Below are 20,911 nucleotides of genomic sequence, written 5' to 3' on the forward strand. Positions count from 1 at the left end.
GAATAGAATAGAATAGAATAGAATAGAATAGAATAGAATAGAATAGAATAGAAAATATGGAATGGAATGGAATGGAATAGAATAGAATAGAATAGAATAGAATAGAATAGAATAGAATAGAATAGAATAGAATAGAATAGAATAGAATAGAATAGAATAGAATAGAATAGAAAATATGGAATGGAATGGAATGGAATAGAATAGAATAGAATAGAATAGAATAGAATAGAATAGAATAGAATAGAATAGAATAGAATAGAAGAGTCGGACGGGACCTTAGAGATCTTCTAGTCCAACCCCCTGCTTAGGCAGGAAACCCTACACCAATTCAGACAAATGGTTGCCCAACCTCTTCTTAAGAGAAAGGCCTGGAAAATTGGGAGCAGCTGAAGGTGGCTGCAGACAAGACAACTTTTGGCCAGGATGAAGTGGGTGGGTGGGTGGGCTTGGGGTAGACCTAATCCAAGCCAGCTTGCTTTGCAAGGCAGTTCCTGGGAGGACCCAGGAGTCGTGGGGAGGGGGGGATAGGTGAGAGGGCTGACGCTTGGAGCCTGGTTTGCATGGGGGGTCTTTTCCTTTGAGTGGGTGGGTGGGACCCCCCAAGCTTTTAAGTAAAGCAAACCTGCTCGGAATTGGAGACCCCTCCCGCTTGGCCATGAGCAAGTCTACCTGAGTGAGGGACCCTGCCTGGGCGAGGGTCTCCCTCGGTCTGTTTGTGATCCTTCAACCAGAGGGGGACAGGATGGCCAAAGGACCCCTTAATGGAAGGAAGATGGTGGGGCTCCCATCCCTTTTCAAGGTCTCTTCCTCCCTGGTGGTCTCCTCCTCTTTAAGGAAGGAGCCCCCTCCCCAAATCCAGAGTCGTAGGTCTCCAAGGCATCGGTCACCCTCCTTCGGCCCCGATGCAGCCTGGGCCGAAGAGAAGGGATCTTGTGGGATGGGCCCAACCAATAACGTGGAAGTCACCAGGGATGAGGAGAATTCGGAAGCCAGGTCTTGCGCCCCGGAGCTCAGGCGTCCATTTGAGGGTCTCGAAAGTCCAAGGGCCAGTCAGTTTGCGTTGTCTTCCTCCCGTCCCTGATTCACATGGGTGGGACAATAAGCCCCGACAGGCCTGGAAAACACAAGAAAGTCTGAATCAACCCTACAGAAGTTCAGTTGGCCGTATTATAAAGACACCATCACAGAATAACACCCACAACCTCTGGTGGCAAGTAGTTCCACTGGTCAACTGTTGTTGAGGAGCAATGCAGAAATGCATGGTTCTTGATTCTCTGGGTGTAATTCAACATAAAATAACAGAGTCGGAAGGCACCTTGGAGGTCTTCTAGTCCACCCCCCTGTTCAGGCGGGAATTCCTCTACCATTTCAGACAAATAGTTGTCCAATCTCTTTTTAAAAACTTCCAGTGTTGGAGCATTCACGACTTCTGGAGGCAAGTTGTTCCGCTGGTTAATTGTTCTCACTGTCAGGATGTTTCTCCTTAGTTCTAAGTTGCTTCTCTCCTTGATGAGTTTCTACCCATCACGTCTCGTCCTACTCTCAGGTGCTTTGGAGAATAAATTGACCCCCTCTTCTCTGTGACTGCCCCGTAAATATTGGAAGACTGCTGTCATCTCATCCCTAGTCGTTCAAATCTGGTCGTTGCAGAGTTTAGGAGCTAATGATGATAATGATGATAATAGAGTAATAGGGTTGGAAGGGACCTTGGAGGTCTTCTAGTCCAACCCCCTGCCCAGACAAGAAATCCTACATGACTTCAGACAAATGGTTATCCAACATCTTCTCAAAAACTTCCAGTGTTGGAGCATTCACAACTTCTGGTGGCAAGCTGTTCCACTGATTAATTGTTCTCACTGTCAGGAAATTTCTCCTTAGTTCTAATTTGCTTCTCTCCTTGATTAGTTTCCACCCATCGCTTCTTGTCCTGTCTTCAGAAGGTGCTTTGGAGAATAGCTTGATCCCCTCTTCTTTGGGGCAGCCCCTCAAATATTGGAGGACTGCTATCATGTCCCCCCTAGTCCTTCTTTTCATTAAACTGGACACACCCAGTTCCAAAGGAGATATACCATCATGACTCTGGAGTTATGGTGACCTTCACGAGCCTGGCCCCTAACTCCTAAATTTGCACACAAGACTGTCCAGGTTCTGTCCCAATGGTGCTTTTTCCAAAACTGGAAACTGGATTTCCTTGTTTTATTTTTTTGAAAACGTTTTGCTTCTCATCCAAGAAGCTTCTTCAGTTCTTCTCCAGTTGGACCCAAAGAAGCTTCTTGGATGAGAATCAAAAGATCTTCAAGGAGGAAAAAAAAAAAAAACCCCAAAAAAGTCCAGTTGCGTGTTGGAAAAGCACTTTTGGGATGACGCTGACGTGGAGGATTTGAGAATCTCTGCAGTTTCTCTTTAACCTCGATTGAACCTAGGTTTGTGGAGATCATTTTTGGCACAATGTCCTCAAAGGGTGATGATGTCCCACAACATGGCAGGCTGGTTTCCTGGGTCGGACACACCTCCCCAAAATTCAAAGAAGACTTCTCCATTTTGGCTGCGAATGCTTCTTCTGGACTAACCGGCAGGACTGGGGAGGCCGCTGGCTGACTGAGAAGCTGCAGGATCAAGATGGACGCTGCACCACATCTATTATTATTATTATTATTATTATTATTATTATTATTATTATTGGTTAACCTTTAGTGAGATTCACAGCCTTTGAGGCTGGTTAATAGCTCAGCAGCTCGAGTCCTAACCAAGGACCTAGGAACTGTTAAGGTATTATTATTATTATTATTATTATTATTATTATTATTATTATTGGTTAACCTTTAGTGAGATTCACAGCCTTTGAGGCTGGTTAATAGCTCAGCAGCTCGAGTCCTAACCAAGGACCTAGGAACTGTTAAGGTATTATTATTATTATTATTATTATTATTATTATTATTATTATTATTAGTTAATCTTTAGTGAGATTCACAGCCTTTGAGGCTGGTTAATAGCTCAGCAGCTCGAGTCCTAACCAAGGACCTAGGAACTGTTAAGGTATTATTATTATTATTATTATTATTATTATTATTGGTTAACCTTTAGTGAGATTCACAGCCTTTGAGGCTGGTTAATAGCTCAGCAGCTCGAGTCCTAACCAAGGACCTAGGAACTGTTAAGGTATTATTATTATTATTATTATTATTATTATTATTATTATTAGTTAATCTTTAGTGAGATTCACAGCCTTTGAGGCTGGTTAATAGCTCAGCAGCTCGAGTCCTAACCAAGGACCTAGGAACTGTTAAGGTATTATTATTATTATTATTATTATTATTATTATTATTATTAGTTAACCTTTAGTGAGATTCACAGCCTTTGAGGCTGGTTAATAGCTCAGCAGCTCGAGTCCTAACCAAGGACCTAGGAACTGTTAAGGTATTATTATTATTATTATTATTATTATTATTATTATTATTATTATTGGTTAATCTTTGGTGAGATTCACAGCCTTTGAGGCTGGTTAATAGCTCAGCAGCTCGAGTCCTAACCAAGGACCTAGGAACTGTTAAGGTATTATTATTATTATTATTATTATTATTATTATTATTATTATTATTATTATTATTATTAGTTAATCTTTGGTGAGATTCACAGCCTTTGAGGCTGGTTAATAGCTCAGCAGCTCGAGTCCTAACCAAGGACCTAGGAACTGTTCAGGTATCGTCGGAGGATGTAAGCTGTTCCGAGTAAGGTGGTTTTTTGTAGAGTCAAAATGTTCAAGTCCGGCAAATTTAGAATTTCTAAATAGCGGGGTAGCCCTTTGGGTATTGCTCCAAGGGCTCCAATTACAATCGGGACAACACACAATTTCTTTTTCCACAGTCGCTCGACTTCAATTTGCAAGTCCTGGTACTTAGTGATTTTTTCTTGCTGCTTATCTTCAATCCGTGCATCACCAGGTATTGCAATGTCAATGAACCATCCTTTTTTCTTTTCAACTATTGTTATGTCAGGTGTGTTGTGGACCAAGTGCCTTATTATTATTATTATTATTATTATTATTATTATTATTATTACTACTACTACTACTACTACTACTACTACTACTACTACTATTATTATTCTGTTGTTTTGCAAGTACATCCAGTGTATCAGAGTCAAATGCCTTGTGTGTTTAACCACACGGCCAAATGAAGTATTCTATTCCATTTTGTTCTGTCCTCGGTCTGTCTGTGGAGATTCTCCATCATCCAAGCTCATGGTTGTCCCAAAGGTCCTTTTTGAAAAGGCAACTGGATTATTATTATTATTCCCCTTGAGGAAGAAGACGGAGACGTTTCCGTTCTCGTCTCATCCAAGAAGCAATGAAGCCTCTTGGATGAGAAGTGAAACCTTTTCCTTCTTTCCCCTGAAGGAGAAAAAAAAATCATCCAGTGGCCTTTTGAAAAAAAGCCGCTTTGAGAAATCTGTTCTCTCTTCTGCCTAGCTCAGTCTGGTCTCCGTTATTCCATTCCTTTATTTTAAAAGCGCTGCTTTGCAGGCATGGCCCATAAAAAATGAGGAGGCGATTGGATTGCATCCTTGAGGCCATTAATTTCTCATTTTGGACCGCATCCTGCAGTCATTCCTGGTTGTCTTTGTGGGATTTAAAAGTCATAGAAGCATAGAAGCCTAGGGATGGAAGGGGCCTCAGAGGTCTTCTACTCCAACCCTCTGCTCAAGACAGGAGCCTCACACCATCATAGTCAAATGTTTGTCCATACCTCTACATACATAGTTACATCCATCTAAGTATCTACCCTCATCCTGGTGGAGAATGCAGGTGCTTATGAGGCTGTTGCAGAGGAGTAATTCAAGGTGGGAGGAGCAGCGGAGAAGGAGAGAGACGGGGGGGGAGCGAAGAAGGCAAAGCAGCGGAAGGAGAGAAGGAACATACTGTGATTAAGAGTAAGCCAATCCTTGGAGTGACCGAGAGGCGGTTTGAAACTTGTCTGCAGAATCCTCAAAGGGTTGGTCTGGTTGGTGGATTCGAGCAAGCAGCGAGGGAGGGAGGGAGGGAGGGAGGGAAGGGAGAAAGGAAGGAAGGAGAAAGAGGAAAAAGGAAGGAAGGGTGACAGATGAAACAGAGGGAGGGAGGGAGGGAGGAAAAAGAAAAAGGAGAGGAGAGGGAGGGAGGGAGGGGAAAGAGAGAAAGGGTGGAAGAAAAGAAGGAGAGGAAGGAGGGAGGGGAAAGAGAAAAAGGAAGGAAGGATGAGACAGATGAAAGAGAGGGAGGCAGGGAGGAAAGTGGGAGGGAGGGAGGAAGGGAAGGAAGGAAAAAGAAAAAGGAAAGGAGGGAGGGAGGGAGGGATGGAGGGAGGAAGAAAGGAAAGAGAAAGAGAAAAAGGGAGGGAGGGAGGGGAAAGAAAAAGGAAAAGGAAGGAAGGAAAGAGAAGGAGGAAGGGGAAAGAGAAAAAGGAAGGAAGGATGAGACAGATGAAAGAGAGAGGAAGGGAGGGAGGAAGGGAAGGAGGAGGAAGGAAGAAAAAAGAAAAAGGAAAGGAGAGTGGAAGGAAGGATAAAATAGAGGAAGGAGAGAGGGAGGAAAAGGCAAGAGAGAGAAAGGGAGGGAGGGAGGGAGGAAGGAAGGAAGGAAAAAGCAAGAAAAGAGGAAGGCCAAGACATAAAAATAAAAAGAGAGTTAGAGAAGCATAAAAAACTGCAGTAAAGATACACTTGAGAAGCAGAGAAATAAGCTCCCTGATTCCTCTCCATAAAACACTTTGATCCTGGATTCAGACAGGTAAGCGACCAAAGAGCCCCCAGGAGCTTCTGAGTACTGAATGGTACAGATTTCCCATTTCCTTTCCTAATAGCAGAGATTTAGGGGTTGCACCCTTCTAGGGTGTACAGAAGAAAGGGGGAATGGGGAGGAGAAGGGAAAAAGCACCACAAGGAAATCCCTGGGAAGAAGCTGCTTCGTCTGGTAGCTCTTCAGCTTCCTGGAAAGGAGGCCCTTGAAAAGGTAGCTCCTGGGGGACTTCGCTGAGTTGGAAACAACATTGTCCACTAAGAGTTTGGGGGAAATTCAGATCTCCATTACCAATCAGCCCAGACAATAGACTGGTCCTCATTGAGAGTGACTGAAAGCTCTTTATTTTAAAAAAACAAGGAGAAGAATTTTAGCGTTAGGTGTGTGAAAGAACATTTAAATTCCGTCAGTCTGACCACTCTTTGGGATGAAAATGGGGCCTGCTTCTCCCCAAAAGTGGATTTATTCCTGTCCATCTAGGTCTCGCAACCACTTTGGGGGCGATAGGAGATGCAAATTCTACTTTCTTTCACAGAAATGCTCTCTGATTAGACGTCTAATATTTCTTTTTTTTAAAAAAAAAATATTTATTAAATTTCCAAAGATTAAAATACACAGTTACAAAAAGAAACATAATACACAAAAAAGCAAGAAAAACACACACAAAAAAACAAAAAATATAAACCAAAAACAAACATATCAAAATTTCAATACTAATAACAACTTTTCTGCATCGGTATCTCTAGCCTATTTAACCTCTTTACACAAATTCTGCTTCTAAATATCTCTACCTTAAACTTATATCTTTATCTAAATTATCTTGACTTCTATTTACAATTCGATCTCTAATTAGACGTCTAATATTTCTTAATTCTTTCATTTTTAAAAAAATCATCCCCTAAATGTCAGGTTGTGAGAAAAACTGGGATTTTTTTATGTTGTGGTTGTGACTTGGGAGCTACAGGTAGTCCTCAATTTACAACCGCAACTGAGCCCAAAACTTCTGTTGTTCGGGGAGACATTTGTTAAGCGACTTTTGCCTGATTTTATGACCGTTCTTGCCCGAGTTGTTAAGCGAATCACTGCGGTTGTTAAGTCAGTCTCACGGTTGTTAAGTGAATCTGGCTTTCCCCATGGACTTTGCTTGTCGGAAGGTCGCAAAAGGGGATCACGCTATCCCGGGACACTCTAACCGTCATAAATACGAGTTGGTTGCTGAGCGTCTGAATTTTGACCGCGTAACCGTGGGGGATGCTGCAACGGTCACAAAAGTGAGAAAAACGATCATGAGTCGCTTTTTCCAGTGCCGTTGTAGCTTCAAGCGGTCATTAAATGAACCGTCGTAAGTCGAGGGCTACCTGTAACATAAGGGGCGATGGTGAGCTTGCGACGGTCGCTGGGGTGGTAAGTCTGGTTTGAAGATGAGCCCACTTACCTTGCAGGCCGGTCCCGTTGGCGCTGGTGCAATTGGGGGGCGGGGAGGCCTGGGGCCGCACGACTGGGGCAAAGGCGCTTTTCTGCTTGACGGCCGAGATCATGTTGACCGGGGAGAAGGAGAAGACGCCGGCGGGGGTGGAGGAAGCCCCCAGGGGTGGGCTCGATGGCATGACTGGCGGGGGGGGGGGAGAGAAGGATACGGGTCAGTAGGGCAGAGAAGTGGGAGTGTCTCGAGTCCCGGGAAGGGAGGAAGGCAGCTGGCTTCCTCCTCCTCCTCCTCCTCCTCTCTGCAAACCCTCCTCCCTTCTAGCACTGATGGTGTTCCCTAGTTGGGCCATGAAACGTCTGCAAGAAAACAACCAAGCTCAGAGAGCGCCAAGGACCCCACAGTCCTCCTCCTCCTCCTGTGGCTGCTTTCCCTCTCCCTCCTGCTTTCCTCCTCCTCCTCCTCAACTCCCGCTCCCTTCTAGCACTGATGATGTTCCCTAGTTGGGTCATGAAACGTCTGCAAGAAAACAACCAAGATCAGAGAACACCAAGGACCCTACTCCATAATCCTCCTCCTCCTCTTCCTCCTCCTCCTCCTCCTCCTCCTTCTCCCCTCCTCCTCCTCCTCCTCCTCCTCCTCCTCCTCCTCCTCCTCCTCCATCATCATTGTTCTCCACCATTATCCACCAAGGTCTTCTCTGGTGTCCAGTTTTGGGGACAGACTGGATGAGAGAGAGCTAGAATAGAAGTTTTTCCAGACCAGGAAGTCTCCCCTCCAGAAGAGATCAACTCCAAATCAGAGGGTTATTTGTCCCCTTGGATGAGTTGGTGATGGGCATTGAAAGCCAGCTGTGTGACCTTTCGGGGCCAAGCATTCTCTCTCATCCCAGCCCACCTCGCAGGCTCGTTGTTGTTGTGGGGTTAATAATAGGAGGAGAACGATGTGTTGGGATAGGTTGGTTGCCTCGAATTATCCGTGAGAAAAATAAACCGACCATCCAGCTCAGAAGATTTTTAGACTCGCAGCCCTCCTTCAGGGATAGAAGAGCCTTGATGGCGCAGCAGACGAAAGCACTGTTAAGTAACACCAGCTGCCTGCAATTACTGCAGGTTCGAATCTCGCCAGGCTCAAGGTTGATTCAGCCTTCCATCCTTTCTAAGGTAGGTGAAATGAGGACCCGGATTGTGGGGGCAATAAGCTGACTTTGTATAAATATACAAAAGGACGAAGGCTATTGCTTAGCGCATTGTAAGCTGCCCTGAGTCTCCGGAGAAGGGCGGCATATAAATCGAACCAATAAATAAATAAATAAATAAATAGATGTTTTTCACCACCAAGGTCGACATAACCCCGGCTCAGAAAACAAACCCCAAATTTGCGCGCAAGCGTTTGTGTGAATCCACAGCAAGCAATGAATCCACCCGGTGCCCAGTTGTTGGTCCCTATCACACAACAGCCGCGATACTCACTGGCATAGGGGGAATTGGCAGTGGAGCCATTGAGAAAACTGGGGGAGCCTGGCACCCCAAGACCGGTCATGGCAGCCCCCGCGTAACCGTTCATGCTGGATGTGATTGTGTTGTAGTTATTCTGCTGCGGGGTGGAGCTGGGCACGTAGCCTCGGGGCGAGACGCTGCTTGCGCTGCGCGGGTATCCTGGAAGTCAGACGGAGAGAGAGAGAGAGAGAATCAAAATACGGGCAGTCCTCCACTTACGACAGTTTGTTTAGTGACCGTTCAAAGTTACAATGGCAGTGAAAAAAAGGGACTTAGGAGTGTGAAAGTTTCCCCCTGATCAAAAATTCGGACACTTGAAAAACGACTCGTATTTATGACGGTCGCCGTGTCCCGGGGGAGGGGGAGGGGACGTGATCCACTTTTGCAACTTTCTGACGAGCAAAGTCAAGGGGGGGGAGCCAGATTCGCTTAACAACCGTGTGACTAATTTAGCGAATGCAAAGGTTCGCTTAACAACGGTGGCAAGAAAAGTCGTAAAAGGGGGTCAAACCCGCTTCACCCATGTTTCACTGAGCAACATAGATTTTGGGCTCGGATGTGGTCGTAACTCAAGGCCACCTGTACTCTCTGACCCACAGGGAGCTTGGAGGAAGAGAAACCTAGGCAGATGGCGCTTAGGGTGGACTGGCAAATGGAGCTTCCAGCTTTAGGGGTAGTCTACACCCCCCTCTCCCCAAATGCCAGATTAGGAGGTTCATGCGATGGGTGGCATCAGCTGGGATGGCTCCAATGACAGGTGGTCCTCGACTTATGACCGTGACTGAATCAAAAATTTAGGTCACTGCGGTCGTTAAGCGAGATGCCCACGTCACCGCCTCACTGAATGACTGCAATCCTGGATCTCCCTGTTGAAGCCATCGGAGAAGATTGGACATGGCAGTCACGTGATCGTGGCAACCTGACACAACTTTGAACGAATTGCCGGGCACCCAGATCGCCATCTTATGACCGGGAGGGGGAGGGGCACTGCAACAGCCGTAAGTTCGAGTACCTATCCTACGTTCCTTCATTCAGCAGTCTCGTCATTTTGAACATTCGCGGACTGAAGGGTCGCTAAGTGAGGACTTCCTTGGCCTACCTTGTTCCGAGCCCTGAGTGGACTCGCTGATGTTGATGGCCAGCTGGCTCCCAAAGGAGTTGACCCCCATCATGCCCGAGTGCCCATGGTTCCCAGCTAGGGACGTCAGCTGGTTAGGGTTGCGCGGGACGCTGTACAAGGCTTCGGCGATATCGGCTGCCCGTTTCAAGATGATGTCCTGTTTAGGTGCAAGAGATCAGATCATGGTGTGGCCGCTCAGAATACTCCCTTTCCCAGCCTTGCAGTCCCTGGTGTCGGGAATGCCATTGGCTGGGGATGCTGGGTATTGGAGTCCCAGCATATCTGGGAAGGGGTGCTGCACAATCCTTTTGGGCTCAAGCAAAGGGTCTCGGAGAGCTCGAAGGGTGGCTGGAAAAAAAAAAAAAAGAAATGGGAGATTTCCCAAGGCCCAGCAGCCAAAGGGGGAAGGAGTTTGGACCGGGGAAGAGCCAGGTTCGAATCCACCCTCAATATGGAAGGACCCTGGGAGAACACCACGATCTGGTAAACCTTCAGCCGCTGAAGGAAAAGCAGGTGTAGCTCTAATGATCCCATAATAAATACGCTAAAAGGCACAATAGGAATTTGGAGCCGCAAAATGTCAGTTTTGGTCTAGTGGTTAAGGCATCTGGTTAGAAAAAAAAGGAGACGGTGAGTTGTAGCCCTGATTTAGCCATGAAAGCCGGCTGGGTGACTTTGGGCCAATCACCAGGAGACGGTGAGTTCTAGTCCTGCCTCAGGCACGAAAGCCAATTAGGTGACTTTGGGCCAATCACCAGGAGACGGTGAGTTCTAGTCCTGCCTCAGGCACGAAAGCCAATTAGGTGACTTTGGGCCAATCACCAGGAGACGGTGAGTTCTAGTCCTGCCTCAGGCACGAAAGCCAATTAGGTGACTTTGGGCCAATCACCAGGAGACGGTGAGTTCTAGTTCTGCCTTAGGCACAAAAGCCAATTAGGTGACTTTGGGCCAATCACCGGGGTCAAGGAGAGAAGCAACCTGGAACTAAGGAGAAACTTCCTAACAATGAGAACAATGAATCAGTGGAACGGCCTGCCACCGGAAGCTGTGGCTGCACCATCACCGGAGGTTTTCCAGAAGAGACTGGACAGCTTTTTGCCTGGAACAGTATAGGGTTTCCTGCTTGAGCAGGGGGTTGGACTAGAAGACCTCCGAGGTCCCTTCCAGCCCAAAGATTCTTCGTTCTAAAGTGGTTGAAAGGAAAAACAGATCAATCTGCTTTTCGGAAATCCCTTTTCCGCCTCCAACGGCGAGTTCGCACTGCCAACCTGACCCACTTTAAACCCAACCCTGCTTAGCATGGGGCACAACCGGGCCATTCCATCTTCTTAAGCGATGGGTGTAACATGTAGCCGGGTCCCAATGCTGGCTTTCCCATCTCCTTGGTGGGCGGCTGAGAATTCGGCCCCAGCCACTCACCCCTGAACGGGTGGGGAAGATTTACACCCTGGAAAAGGAAGTCCCGGGGACTTTGGCCCGTAAAACCAGCTCCTCCCACCTGCTTGGCCTGACCTGACGCCTCCTCAGGACCCCAGTTATATCCGCCCAGGTGTTGTGAGACATGACTGAGCTGTGAAAACACTGGCTGGACCTTGGACGGGGGTGAGGAAGCAGGGAGCTGTTCGAAGCCGGTTACTTAATCGCCCTGGAATTCCTGATGACAAACAGATGTTGGCTTGGGAGCCAGATGTTTGTATAGGCCCAAGTCAGAGCAGTGCAAGGTTCTGGGCAGAACTCTCTCTCTTTGTGTGTGTGTGTGTGTGTGTGTGTGTTGAGGGTAGCAAGTAAGATCCAAGAAATGGAAATGATTATCTGCACCGATAAACAGCAGGGGTAGGGAGAGGGTAGATATTAGATTTCTGGGAACCTTGGAATCTTGCACCAAAAAATAGGGTCTTCACATCTACAAGGGGGGCCTGGTGGCTCAGCAGACTGATAGCATTGTGATTAACACCAGCTGTCTGCAATTACTGTAAGTTCGAATCTCACCAGGCTCAAGGTTGACTCAGCCTTCCATCCTTTCTAAGGTAGGTAAAATGAGGTCCCAGTTTGTGGGGGCAATAAGCTGACTTTGTATAAATATACAAAAGGATGAAGGCTATTGCTTAAAGCACATTGTAAGCCGCCCTGAGTCTCTGGAGAAGGGCGGCATATAAATCAAATTTTAAAAAAAAAGAAGAAGTCCACAGCTGGATTTGCAAGTTGGGACAGTTTCATGTGTTTGCAGCCAGCTGGAGCTGGGATATGAATCTTCTGCAGAGGGTCCTTGTTCAACCTGAGGCCCTCCGGTGTACTACCTGAGACATCGTGGGAATTTGAAGTCCAGCCAAGGTGGAGGGTACCAGGTGGGAAAAGATGAAACTTCTGCATCCCAAAGAGGCATCTTGGTAGCTTTGCCCATTTCACCCAGGTATGATTGCAAAAACTCAAGATAACCTCCAGGTGGATCTTAAGAAAGATCCAGAAAAATAATTCCCTCAGAGGTCCTCTGGTCTTTGAAGCCATCTCTGGGGGTCCTACTTACTTCCATCCTTACCTTTACCAGGTATAGCTGAAAAAAACCCAGAGACCCTCGAAGTAGATTCTTACTTAACCAGGAAAAATGGTCTAGAAGTTGAATCACCGCAATCAAATTTCTTTCTTTTTCGGTTGGAAAGCTTCCGCTGCTTATTTGAGTACCTTTTGTGCCTAAAGCAGGATTAGAACTCACCGTCTCCTGGTGAGTAGGCCAAAGTCACCCAGCAGGCTTTCATGCCTAAGGTGGGACTAGAACTCACTGTCTCTCTGGGTGATTGGCCCAAAGTCAGCCAGCTGGCTTTGTGCCTAAGGCAGGACTAGAACTCACCGTCTCCTGGTTATTAGGTCAAAGTCTCCCTGCTGGCTTTGTGCCTAAGGCAGGACTAGAACTCACCGTCTCCTGGTTATTAGGTCAAAGTCTCCCTGCTGGCTTTGAGTCTAAGGCAGGACTAGAACTCACCGTCTCCTGGTTTTTGGCCTGGCGCTTTCAGCGCTATACCAAACTGGCTCCCTTTGTATGATTTAGGAGCTGCGTGCCATATGGCAAACAAACAAATAAGCAAACAAACAAAGTAATAAAACAAAACAAAACAAAATAAAACAAAATAAAAATAAATAAAATAAATAAAATAAAAATAAATAAAATAAATAAAATAAATAAAATAAATAAAATAAATAAAATAATAAAATAAATAAATAGATTAATAAAGTAATAAAGTGATAAAACAAAACAAAAACAAAACAAACAAATAAATATAAATAAATAAATAAATAGATTAATAAAGTAATAAAACAAAATAAAACAAAGGAAAACAAAATTAATTAATTAATTAATTAATTAGGTGAGGTGAGGTGGAATCCCCAGGTATATATGTGGACTTGCTAAGTTTGAATCAGAGCCTGGTTTTCTCCATCCAGACCTGGGATGGAATCGAAGCCCTTGATAGATCAGAAGGCAGTGATGGACCACCAAACATCATCAGTGCTTCGGGTGACCAGGCCCATCAATGACCATGGACAACCTTGCCCAGATGTTCACCAGATGTTAAACCAAAGCAGGACGTTGCTGGCCTCTCTCTCAGCGTTCCCCAACGGTGGCGGAGGGGGGGGGAACGAGGGTGGTGAGACTTACTTGGTTATTGTGGGGCATCCCATACAAAGCCTCCACCAGATCGGCTGCTCTTTTCAGCAGGACTTCCTACGGGAAGAGAGACACGGCTGAGATAAATACCTTGCTAACAAACCCTGTTAAAGAAGAACGCTTTTGATGGGAAATAAGCCCAGATGGTTGAATAAACTCTAGCTGTGCTCACAATCAAGCTGGTAGGAGACCAGTTTGGTCCAATTTAATGAAATCAAATTAATTCAATTAAAGCTTAATCGAGCAGCTTAATTACAACCTTAATTACAAGGACAATGAACCAGTGGAACAGCCTGCCACCAGAAGTTGTGGGTGCTCCATCGCTGGAGGTTTTTTAGACGAGACTGGACAGCCAGTTCTCTGAAATAGTATAGGGTCGTCCAGTTTGAGCAAGTGGTTGGACTAGTAGACCTCCAAGATCCCTTCCAGCTGTATCCTGATTGATTGATTGATTGATTGAGATCAGAATCACAGCCAATTAAGCTGTAAAGCAGAGGTGTCCAATTTTGGTGAATTTTAAAACCTGTGGACATCAACTCCCAGAATTCCCCAGCCAGCTGGGAGTTAAAATCCACAGGTCGAAAAGCCACCAAAATTGGACACCCCGGCCGTAAAACAGAATTCATGGAACAGTTTGAAATTAAAAAAAAATCATTAGAGGTTTTGGAGGGTCAGCCGTTCACACAATCTAGCAGGCCACCCTTCTTCCTCTCCTGGAGACCTTCCAGGTGCATTTGTGTTCCCTCTCTGATCTTCCCAGAGTTCCTGGCCAAAATATTTGGCAGGCACCCAGGGGCGGAACGGAAGGGTTCTTTGCAAAGATCGGACAGCTGTGGAGACCGTCCACAATTCGAATGCATTCGGTACATTGCAACGAGGCCAACGCTTGGTGCATTTCGACACGGGACACACACACACCCGGGGCATCTGCCTACTATTTCATCCCTTGGCAACTCCGTCTGTGGTGGAGATGGGGTCTTTCGTTGGGCCAATCCTGCTGCCAAAACGTTGCCCAGGGTCCTTCTAACCGAAGGAGAACTTCTGCATTCCAAGAATGAGGATAGACTTTGTGGTTTGGGGTGTGGTTGTTAGGATTTGTGGAACACAGCAGCTCATCAAAGCTCCACTTGTATTGTGTGTTTTTTTTCGGAGTTTGTCAACGTGGGAGAGAAATTGAATGCATCCGGAGGAGGCTGGGAGGTGTGGACCGAGAAAGGTTGCCAACTATTCTTCCAATTTCAGAGATTGTTCTTGATGTTGTTGTTGTTGTTGTGCAGGGATTGTTGTCTTTGGTTGGATCACAAAGACATCGCTTTGCTGGGATGAAAACCAACTGAAAAATTGCAGAGGCTGTGCAAATTTTTCTTCCTCCTCCTCCTCCTCCTCTCTTCTTCCTCCTCCTTTTCTTCCTCTTCCTCTTTCTCTTCCTCTTTCTCCTCCTCTTCCTCTTCCTTCTCCCCCTCCTCTTTCTCTTCCTCCTCTTCCTCCTCCTCCACTTCCTCCTTTTCTTTCTCCTCCCCCTCTTCCTCCTCTTCCTCTTTGTCCACTTCCTCTTCTTCCCCTTCCTCCTTTTCTTTCTCCTCCCCGTCTTCCTCCTCTTCCTCCTCCTCTGCCTTTTCCTGCTCCTCCTCCTCCTCTTCCTCCTCCTCCTTTTCCTCCTCCTCCTCCTCCCTTCTTCTCCCGCCTCCTCTTCCTCCTCCTCTGCCTTTTCCTGCTGCTCCTTCTCCTCCTCCCCCCCTTTCTCTTCCTCCTCCTCCTCAATCAGGGAGTATAAATTTGTACACTGTCTGAGGGAGATTGGCAGTTGGGAAGTATGAAATATAATTAGATAGATAGATAGATAGATAGATAGATAGATAGATAGATAGACAGAGATGATAGATGATAGACTGAGCTGGGCAAAACCTGCAGATACAGGTAGTCCTCGACTTAACAGCCATTCGTTTAGAGACTCTTTTGACTTTGCTTGTCACAATCACAAATGGTGATCGCACGATCACCCCGGATGCTGTAACAGGCCGACTGCCAAGTGCCCAAATTTTGATCAGGCAACCGCAGAGCTACAACAGTTGTAAGTGTGAAAAACAGGCCATACGTCCCTTATTTCAGTGCCGTTGTAACTTCAAACAGTCACTAAAGAAACGGTTGTAAGTTGAGGACTACCCATACTGGTTGCCAAGTGCCCAAATTTTGATCAGGTGACCCTGGGGACGCTGCGCCAGTTGCAAAGTGTAAGGACCGGTTGTGTGTCTATGGAGGTTCTCAATCATCCAGGTTGTGGTTGGTGCTATTTTTCAAGAGGCAATTGGACTTTCTGGTTATTCTTCTGGTTATTCTTTGAAGACATTTCGCTTCTCATCCGAGAAGCTTCTTCAGCTCTGGTTGAATTGTGAGGAATGGAAGGATTTATATTCCTTGCAGTCATCTGGTCATTAGCACTCTTTCTGTGTCCTCAGGGTCACCTGAGTGGTGCAAATGGGTGTGGGGCCTTCTTGGAACTATTGAAAGAACCGTTTTGTAGACAGAAGATTGGTGGAGAAACAAAATAATCACTTCACAGACACATGGCACAACACAGGAGAACTAACCCATCAGGACGAGAGTCAGCAGTCCATCTGCATTTAAAAGACAAAGGCCGTTCTTTTGAAGACAGCAAAGTCCACATTTTGGACAGAGAGGACTGCTGGTTTGAAAGAGGGGTCAAAGGGCCACCTATGTCAAAATTGAACAGCCCTCTCTCAACAGAGGGGGAGGGATACGGCATCATCTACCTCCAATCTACGACACAGCTCCTTTCAGCAGTCCCAAGAAGGCTCCACACCCATTTGCACCACCCAAGTGACCCTGAGGACACAGTCAAACCTCCAAGTGGCCTCAACGACTCTCTAAAAAAGGATGCAAAGGACCAGCTGTCTGCAAGGAATAGAAATCCTTCCATTCCCCACTATCCAGAGTTGAAGAAACTTCTTGGATGAGAAGCGAAATGTTTTCGAAGAAAAACCAATTACCTAAAAAGCACCTTTGGGACAACCAGTCGGGTGACCTATTTTTCAGGCTCGTCATAACTCTGTTGCTAAACAGATGGCTGTAAGCCGAGGACTCCCTGTAACCCTGTTTGGGAGAAGGAACACCATCGCTGACCAAGTCCCTGGCACAGGTTGGAAAGGTTCTGGTCCTCCACTCGATGCCCACCCACCTACCCACCCACCCTACCCGCGCCACTTTTCCTTCTCCCGGCTTCCCGACAACCGCGAGACCAACCGGCCAGCTCTCCGGACCGTACATCAGGATCTCAAGGCTATTGGATAGCTGTCAAGCTAAGTGCCAACAATCACGGCCACTTGCTCTTCTGTCTTCGGCAATCTCTCTCCGATCAATACCGTAATGGAGCAGGGAGGGGAGGGAGGCTTCTAGCCGGTTTCGGCACTCTGAGCCCACCCCCCTCCCATCCCCGTGTGAAGGTGGTGACGCAAAGCAGCCGGTTAACTCTGGCCGGAGATGGTGGGGGAGGGATTGGGGAGGGGGCTTGGGAGGAAACAGCAGCAAGATAATCTCCTCCTGCCCCTCAAGTTTGCCATTCACTCAGCACCCCACAAAGTCTCAGAGTCAGACTCACCCCCCTTTTTTGGGGGGGAGCAGGGATGGAGAGGCTCCGGCGCTTCAAACCCCAGCAAGTTTAAGGCAGGTGGGCTTCAACTCTCAGAATCGATAGGGGTTCATTTAATGACTGTGTGACTCACTTAATAAGTGATTTGCTTAAGAACTTAGGGGGGAAAAAAAGTAATAACATTACGGTTAACAAATGCATCACTTAGTGACGGAAATTTTGGGGGCTTGTAAGGCGAGGAGAACCTATATTTTATCTGAGGTTGGATTTAGGAAACGGGATCAGTTTTCCATCATCCCCTTCCTCTCCCGCTCCTCAGTTTTTTCCTGGCCACGTGTGAACCATTTGTGGGTCCCTATCTGTGCGTTCTGACAGCCTGGCGGTGAAAGCCCCATCGGGTACCACAAAGGAACCTTGACCTCTCATGAGGACTAGAAACTTGGCCTTGCTGTCTGAACGATGCGCCATCCCGCAAGCCGCACATTCCACAAGCAGTCCTCGACTTACGACTTACAAGCGAGCCCAGAATTTACATTGCTAAGTGAGACGTTGGTTAAGTGAGTTTTGCCTCATTTGATGACTTTTCTCCCCCACCGTTGTTAAGTGAATCGCTGCAGCTGATAAAATAGTCACCCGGTTGTTAAGCGAATCTGGCTTCCCCCATTGACTTTGCTTGTCAGAAGATCACAAAAGTAGATCACGTGACACCCCCAGGGACACTGCGACCGTCGTAAATATGAGTCGCTTGCCAAGCGTCTGAATTTTGACCACGTAATCGTGGGGATGCTGCAACTGTCGTAAGTGTGAAAATTGGTCATAAATCACTTGTTGTAACTTCAAATGGTCACTAAACGATCTGTTGTATAAGTCAAGGACTACCTGTGTTCCAGGTTCAATATTTGATTAATTAGAGCCTTTGCAGCACAACAATCACACAGGGGTTGTTGGCTTTTCTTTCTTTTGTGGGGAGGTGGTGGTTGTTTTGCGTTGGCCCAAATGGAAGGGCTCAAGGGTTGTGTGGTTTGCAAGAGAGGTTTTTTCCCCCTTGAGTTTAGTTTAGTTTAGTTTAATTGATTTAGAGAGAGAAAAACACACAAACCTCTCTTGCTTTTGCATCCCTCCAAAGTTGTGTACACACACACACACACACACACACACACACACACACACACAGAATAGCTCTGTTGACAGTCTCACATGAGGAGCTGGTGTGTGTGTGTGTGAGAGAGAGAGAGAGAGAGGGAGACAGGCTGCTTAACTATGATGAATGAGCAGCCCAGCCTGGCTTCCCCCCTCCCAGTCTTGGCTAAAGGAGAGTCAGATCACACAGCTTTTTTTTACCATTTACTGTATAAAGCAGAAGGTGAGAAGGATGTGCCCAGAGAATTTCTTAATTCCTTCCTTCCTTCCTTCCTTCCTTCCCTTTTTCCTTCCTTCCACATTCTCTCCTTTTTTCTTCCTTCTCTCCTTTTTCCTCCCTTCCTCCCTCCCTTCCTTCCACATTGTCTCCTTTTCTTTTTCCTCCCTCCCTCCCTTCCTCATTCTCTCCTTTTCCTTTCTTCCACATTCTCTCCTTTTCTTTCCTTCCTTCCTTCTCTCCTTTTTCCTTCTTTCCTCCCTCCCTCCCTTCCTCATTCTCTCCCTTCTCCTTTTTCCTTCCTTCCTTCTTTCCTTCCTTCCACATTGTCTCCTTTTCCTTCCTTCCTTCTCTCCTTTTTTCTTCCTCCCTCCCTCCCTTCCTCATTCTCTCCTTTTTTCTTCCTTCCTTCCTTCCTTCCTTCCTTCCTTCCTTCCTTCCTTCCTTCCTTCCTTCCTTCCTTCCCCCTCCATCTCTCTCTCTCTCACACACACACACACACACACATATACGCACACCAGATAAGGATAACATTAACATTCCAATTTGGCTGTGGTTCAGCAGCTGGTTGTGGCTTTGGACATCCAGCTACCTAGAATTTAGAGCAGTGTTTCTCAACCTTGGAAGCTTGAAGATGGGTGGACTTCAACTCCCAGAACCCCGCTGGGGGATTCTGGGAGTTGAAGTCCACCCATCTTCAAGCTTCCAAGGTTGAGAAACACCGATTTAGAGGATTGATTTTAGGAAAACTGGCTTGGACCCAAGATGGGCGCACTCTGGAGAAAAAAAGATGGAACATTCAACTTGGCATATTCCTAATATTTTTATATGTAGGAGTGCATATTCCTACGTTTTGCTGCCCTTTGGATCTTTTCATTCCCTGAGGTTTTGGTTCCTAATTTATCTTCCACTCTGTATTTTTATTTCCCTCTGGAGGTTTTCTTTGTTCGCTCGATCACCTTTTCTATAAAAAAAGTTAGCTCAAAATCGGAGATTTATTTATTTTTCTTAAAGCGTGCCGTTTTTAAAATCTTGCAAGCCCTGCAACTTAGGATGTAGTCATGAAAGCTGTAGTCATCGCATCCTTAATACCTCCCCTTCCTCTTCCTCTTCCTCCCCCTCCCCTTCCCCCCTCCTCCTCCTCTTCCTCCTCCCCCCCACATATAAATAATTTGATGCACCAATTGCCCAAATTCCATCTGCCCCAAAGAATTCGGGCCAACACATGAATGAGACAAAGAGCCTCCATATACAGAGAGTGTCTACCTCAAGAACCATCTATTGTTGTGTTTCCTGAATGGGGAGAAAGCTGTGCGTAGAAAACCCACCCTGCCTGTCTCCCTCTCAGCAAATCTAATCCTGAAAGTAAATTAATTTGGATAAAAAGAGGCTTTCTTCCGGGACCGACAGCCTCTGTGGGGCCTTCGTAGAAGGAGACCCCAGACTCGCTGATGGGGTTGAAAAAGGGAGGTGGACAGAAGGAGAGAATGGAGAATGTTTGGGGGGGGGTTATGTGCACCATGGGTTAGTGGGAGGCTTCTGAGCCCCCCAGGCATGGGCCACTGAGGCCCCCCCCCAAGGCAGGAATAGGGAAGCCATGCGGGCAAACGGCCCCTGCAGCAGCTCCTCATCCGTGTCAAGTCATGATTAATGGCTCCAATTTGGCGGCTGCCTTCGGCTGTCACTCCCCATCTGAAGCCCCCTCTTGCCGCCAGCTGCTCTCTGCCCAGAGGCATCAGCCGGATTTCCCAAGGATGGCGGCACGAGTGAGAGGCACCCAGTCACCACGGCAGGAGCCCGGCGGTGCCCTCAGGCCAGAGGATGGGCACAAAAAAATGCTCCTCCTCAAGCCTTGAGGAAGTCCGGTTGACTTCCACGCCATCCTGCTTTCCTCCCGGGCTTCAAGGAGTAACTGGAATGGGTCCTTTTGCACACTCTGTGTGTGTGTATACACATGGGGTGGTGGTGACATCCCTCGAGGCTTGTCAAGGCATGATGTGGAGCGTGTCCTTCTGGGCATGCATGTATGTTTGTGCAAATATTGTGTGTGGGTGCACGTGTGTGAGTGCTGACATCCCTTGAGGTTCGTCAAGGCATGTCCTTCTGGGCCCTTTGTGTGGTGTGCATATATGTTTGCGCACACGTATTTGTGTGTTTGTGGGCACACACAGGTGCATGCATGCACATGGGTTTGCATGTTTGTGTGTGTGCGTGTGGGGTGGGGTGGTGGTGACGTCCCTTGAGGCTCGTCAAAGCGTGATGCAGAGTGTGCCCTTCTGGGCCCTTTGCGTGGTGTGCATGTATGTTTGTGCACGTATGTGCTTGTGTGTTTGTGCACACACGTGTGGGTGTGTTTGTGTGGGTGGGTGCTGACGTCCCTTGAGGCTCGTCAAGGCGTGATGGGGAGTGTGTCCTTCTGGGCCCTTTGCGTGTTATGCATGTAGGTGAGTGCACACATATGTGTTGGTGTGTGC

At 46.9% G+C, this 20,911-nt stretch overlaps 1 protein-coding gene across 1 annotated transcript in view; it reads right to left on the minus strand.

Annotated features, from left to right (window-relative positions):
- Positions 1-424: 424 nt before the first annotated feature.
- Positions 425-20,911, minus strand: part of LOC139320634 (transcription factor COE1-like) — a 78,799-nt gene continuing 58,312 nt past the window's right edge. Inside the window, exons 13-17 of the mRNA XM_070949031.1 lie at positions 13,465-13,530; positions 9,795-9,972; positions 8,669-8,854; positions 7,209-7,382; positions 425-1,114 (exon numbers count right to left, since the gene is read on the minus strand). Of these exons, the coding sequence (XP_070805132.1) occupies positions 1,083-1,114; positions 7,209-7,382; positions 8,669-8,854; positions 9,795-9,972; positions 13,465-13,530 (636 nt within the window). The 3' untranslated portion in view covers positions 425-1,082. The remainder of the gene's footprint in view (positions 1,115-7,208; positions 7,383-8,668; positions 8,855-9,794; positions 9,973-13,464; positions 13,531-20,911) is intronic.

The sequence above is a fragment of the Pituophis catenifer genome, unplaced genomic scaffold (assembly GCF_029215685.1).
Source record: "Pituophis catenifer annectens isolate HBS135680 unplaced genomic scaffold, rPitCat1.0.hap2 SCAF_8, whole genome shotgun sequence".
NCBI classification, from domain to species: domain Eukaryota; kingdom Metazoa; phylum Chordata; class Lepidosauria; order Squamata; family Colubridae; genus Pituophis; species Pituophis catenifer.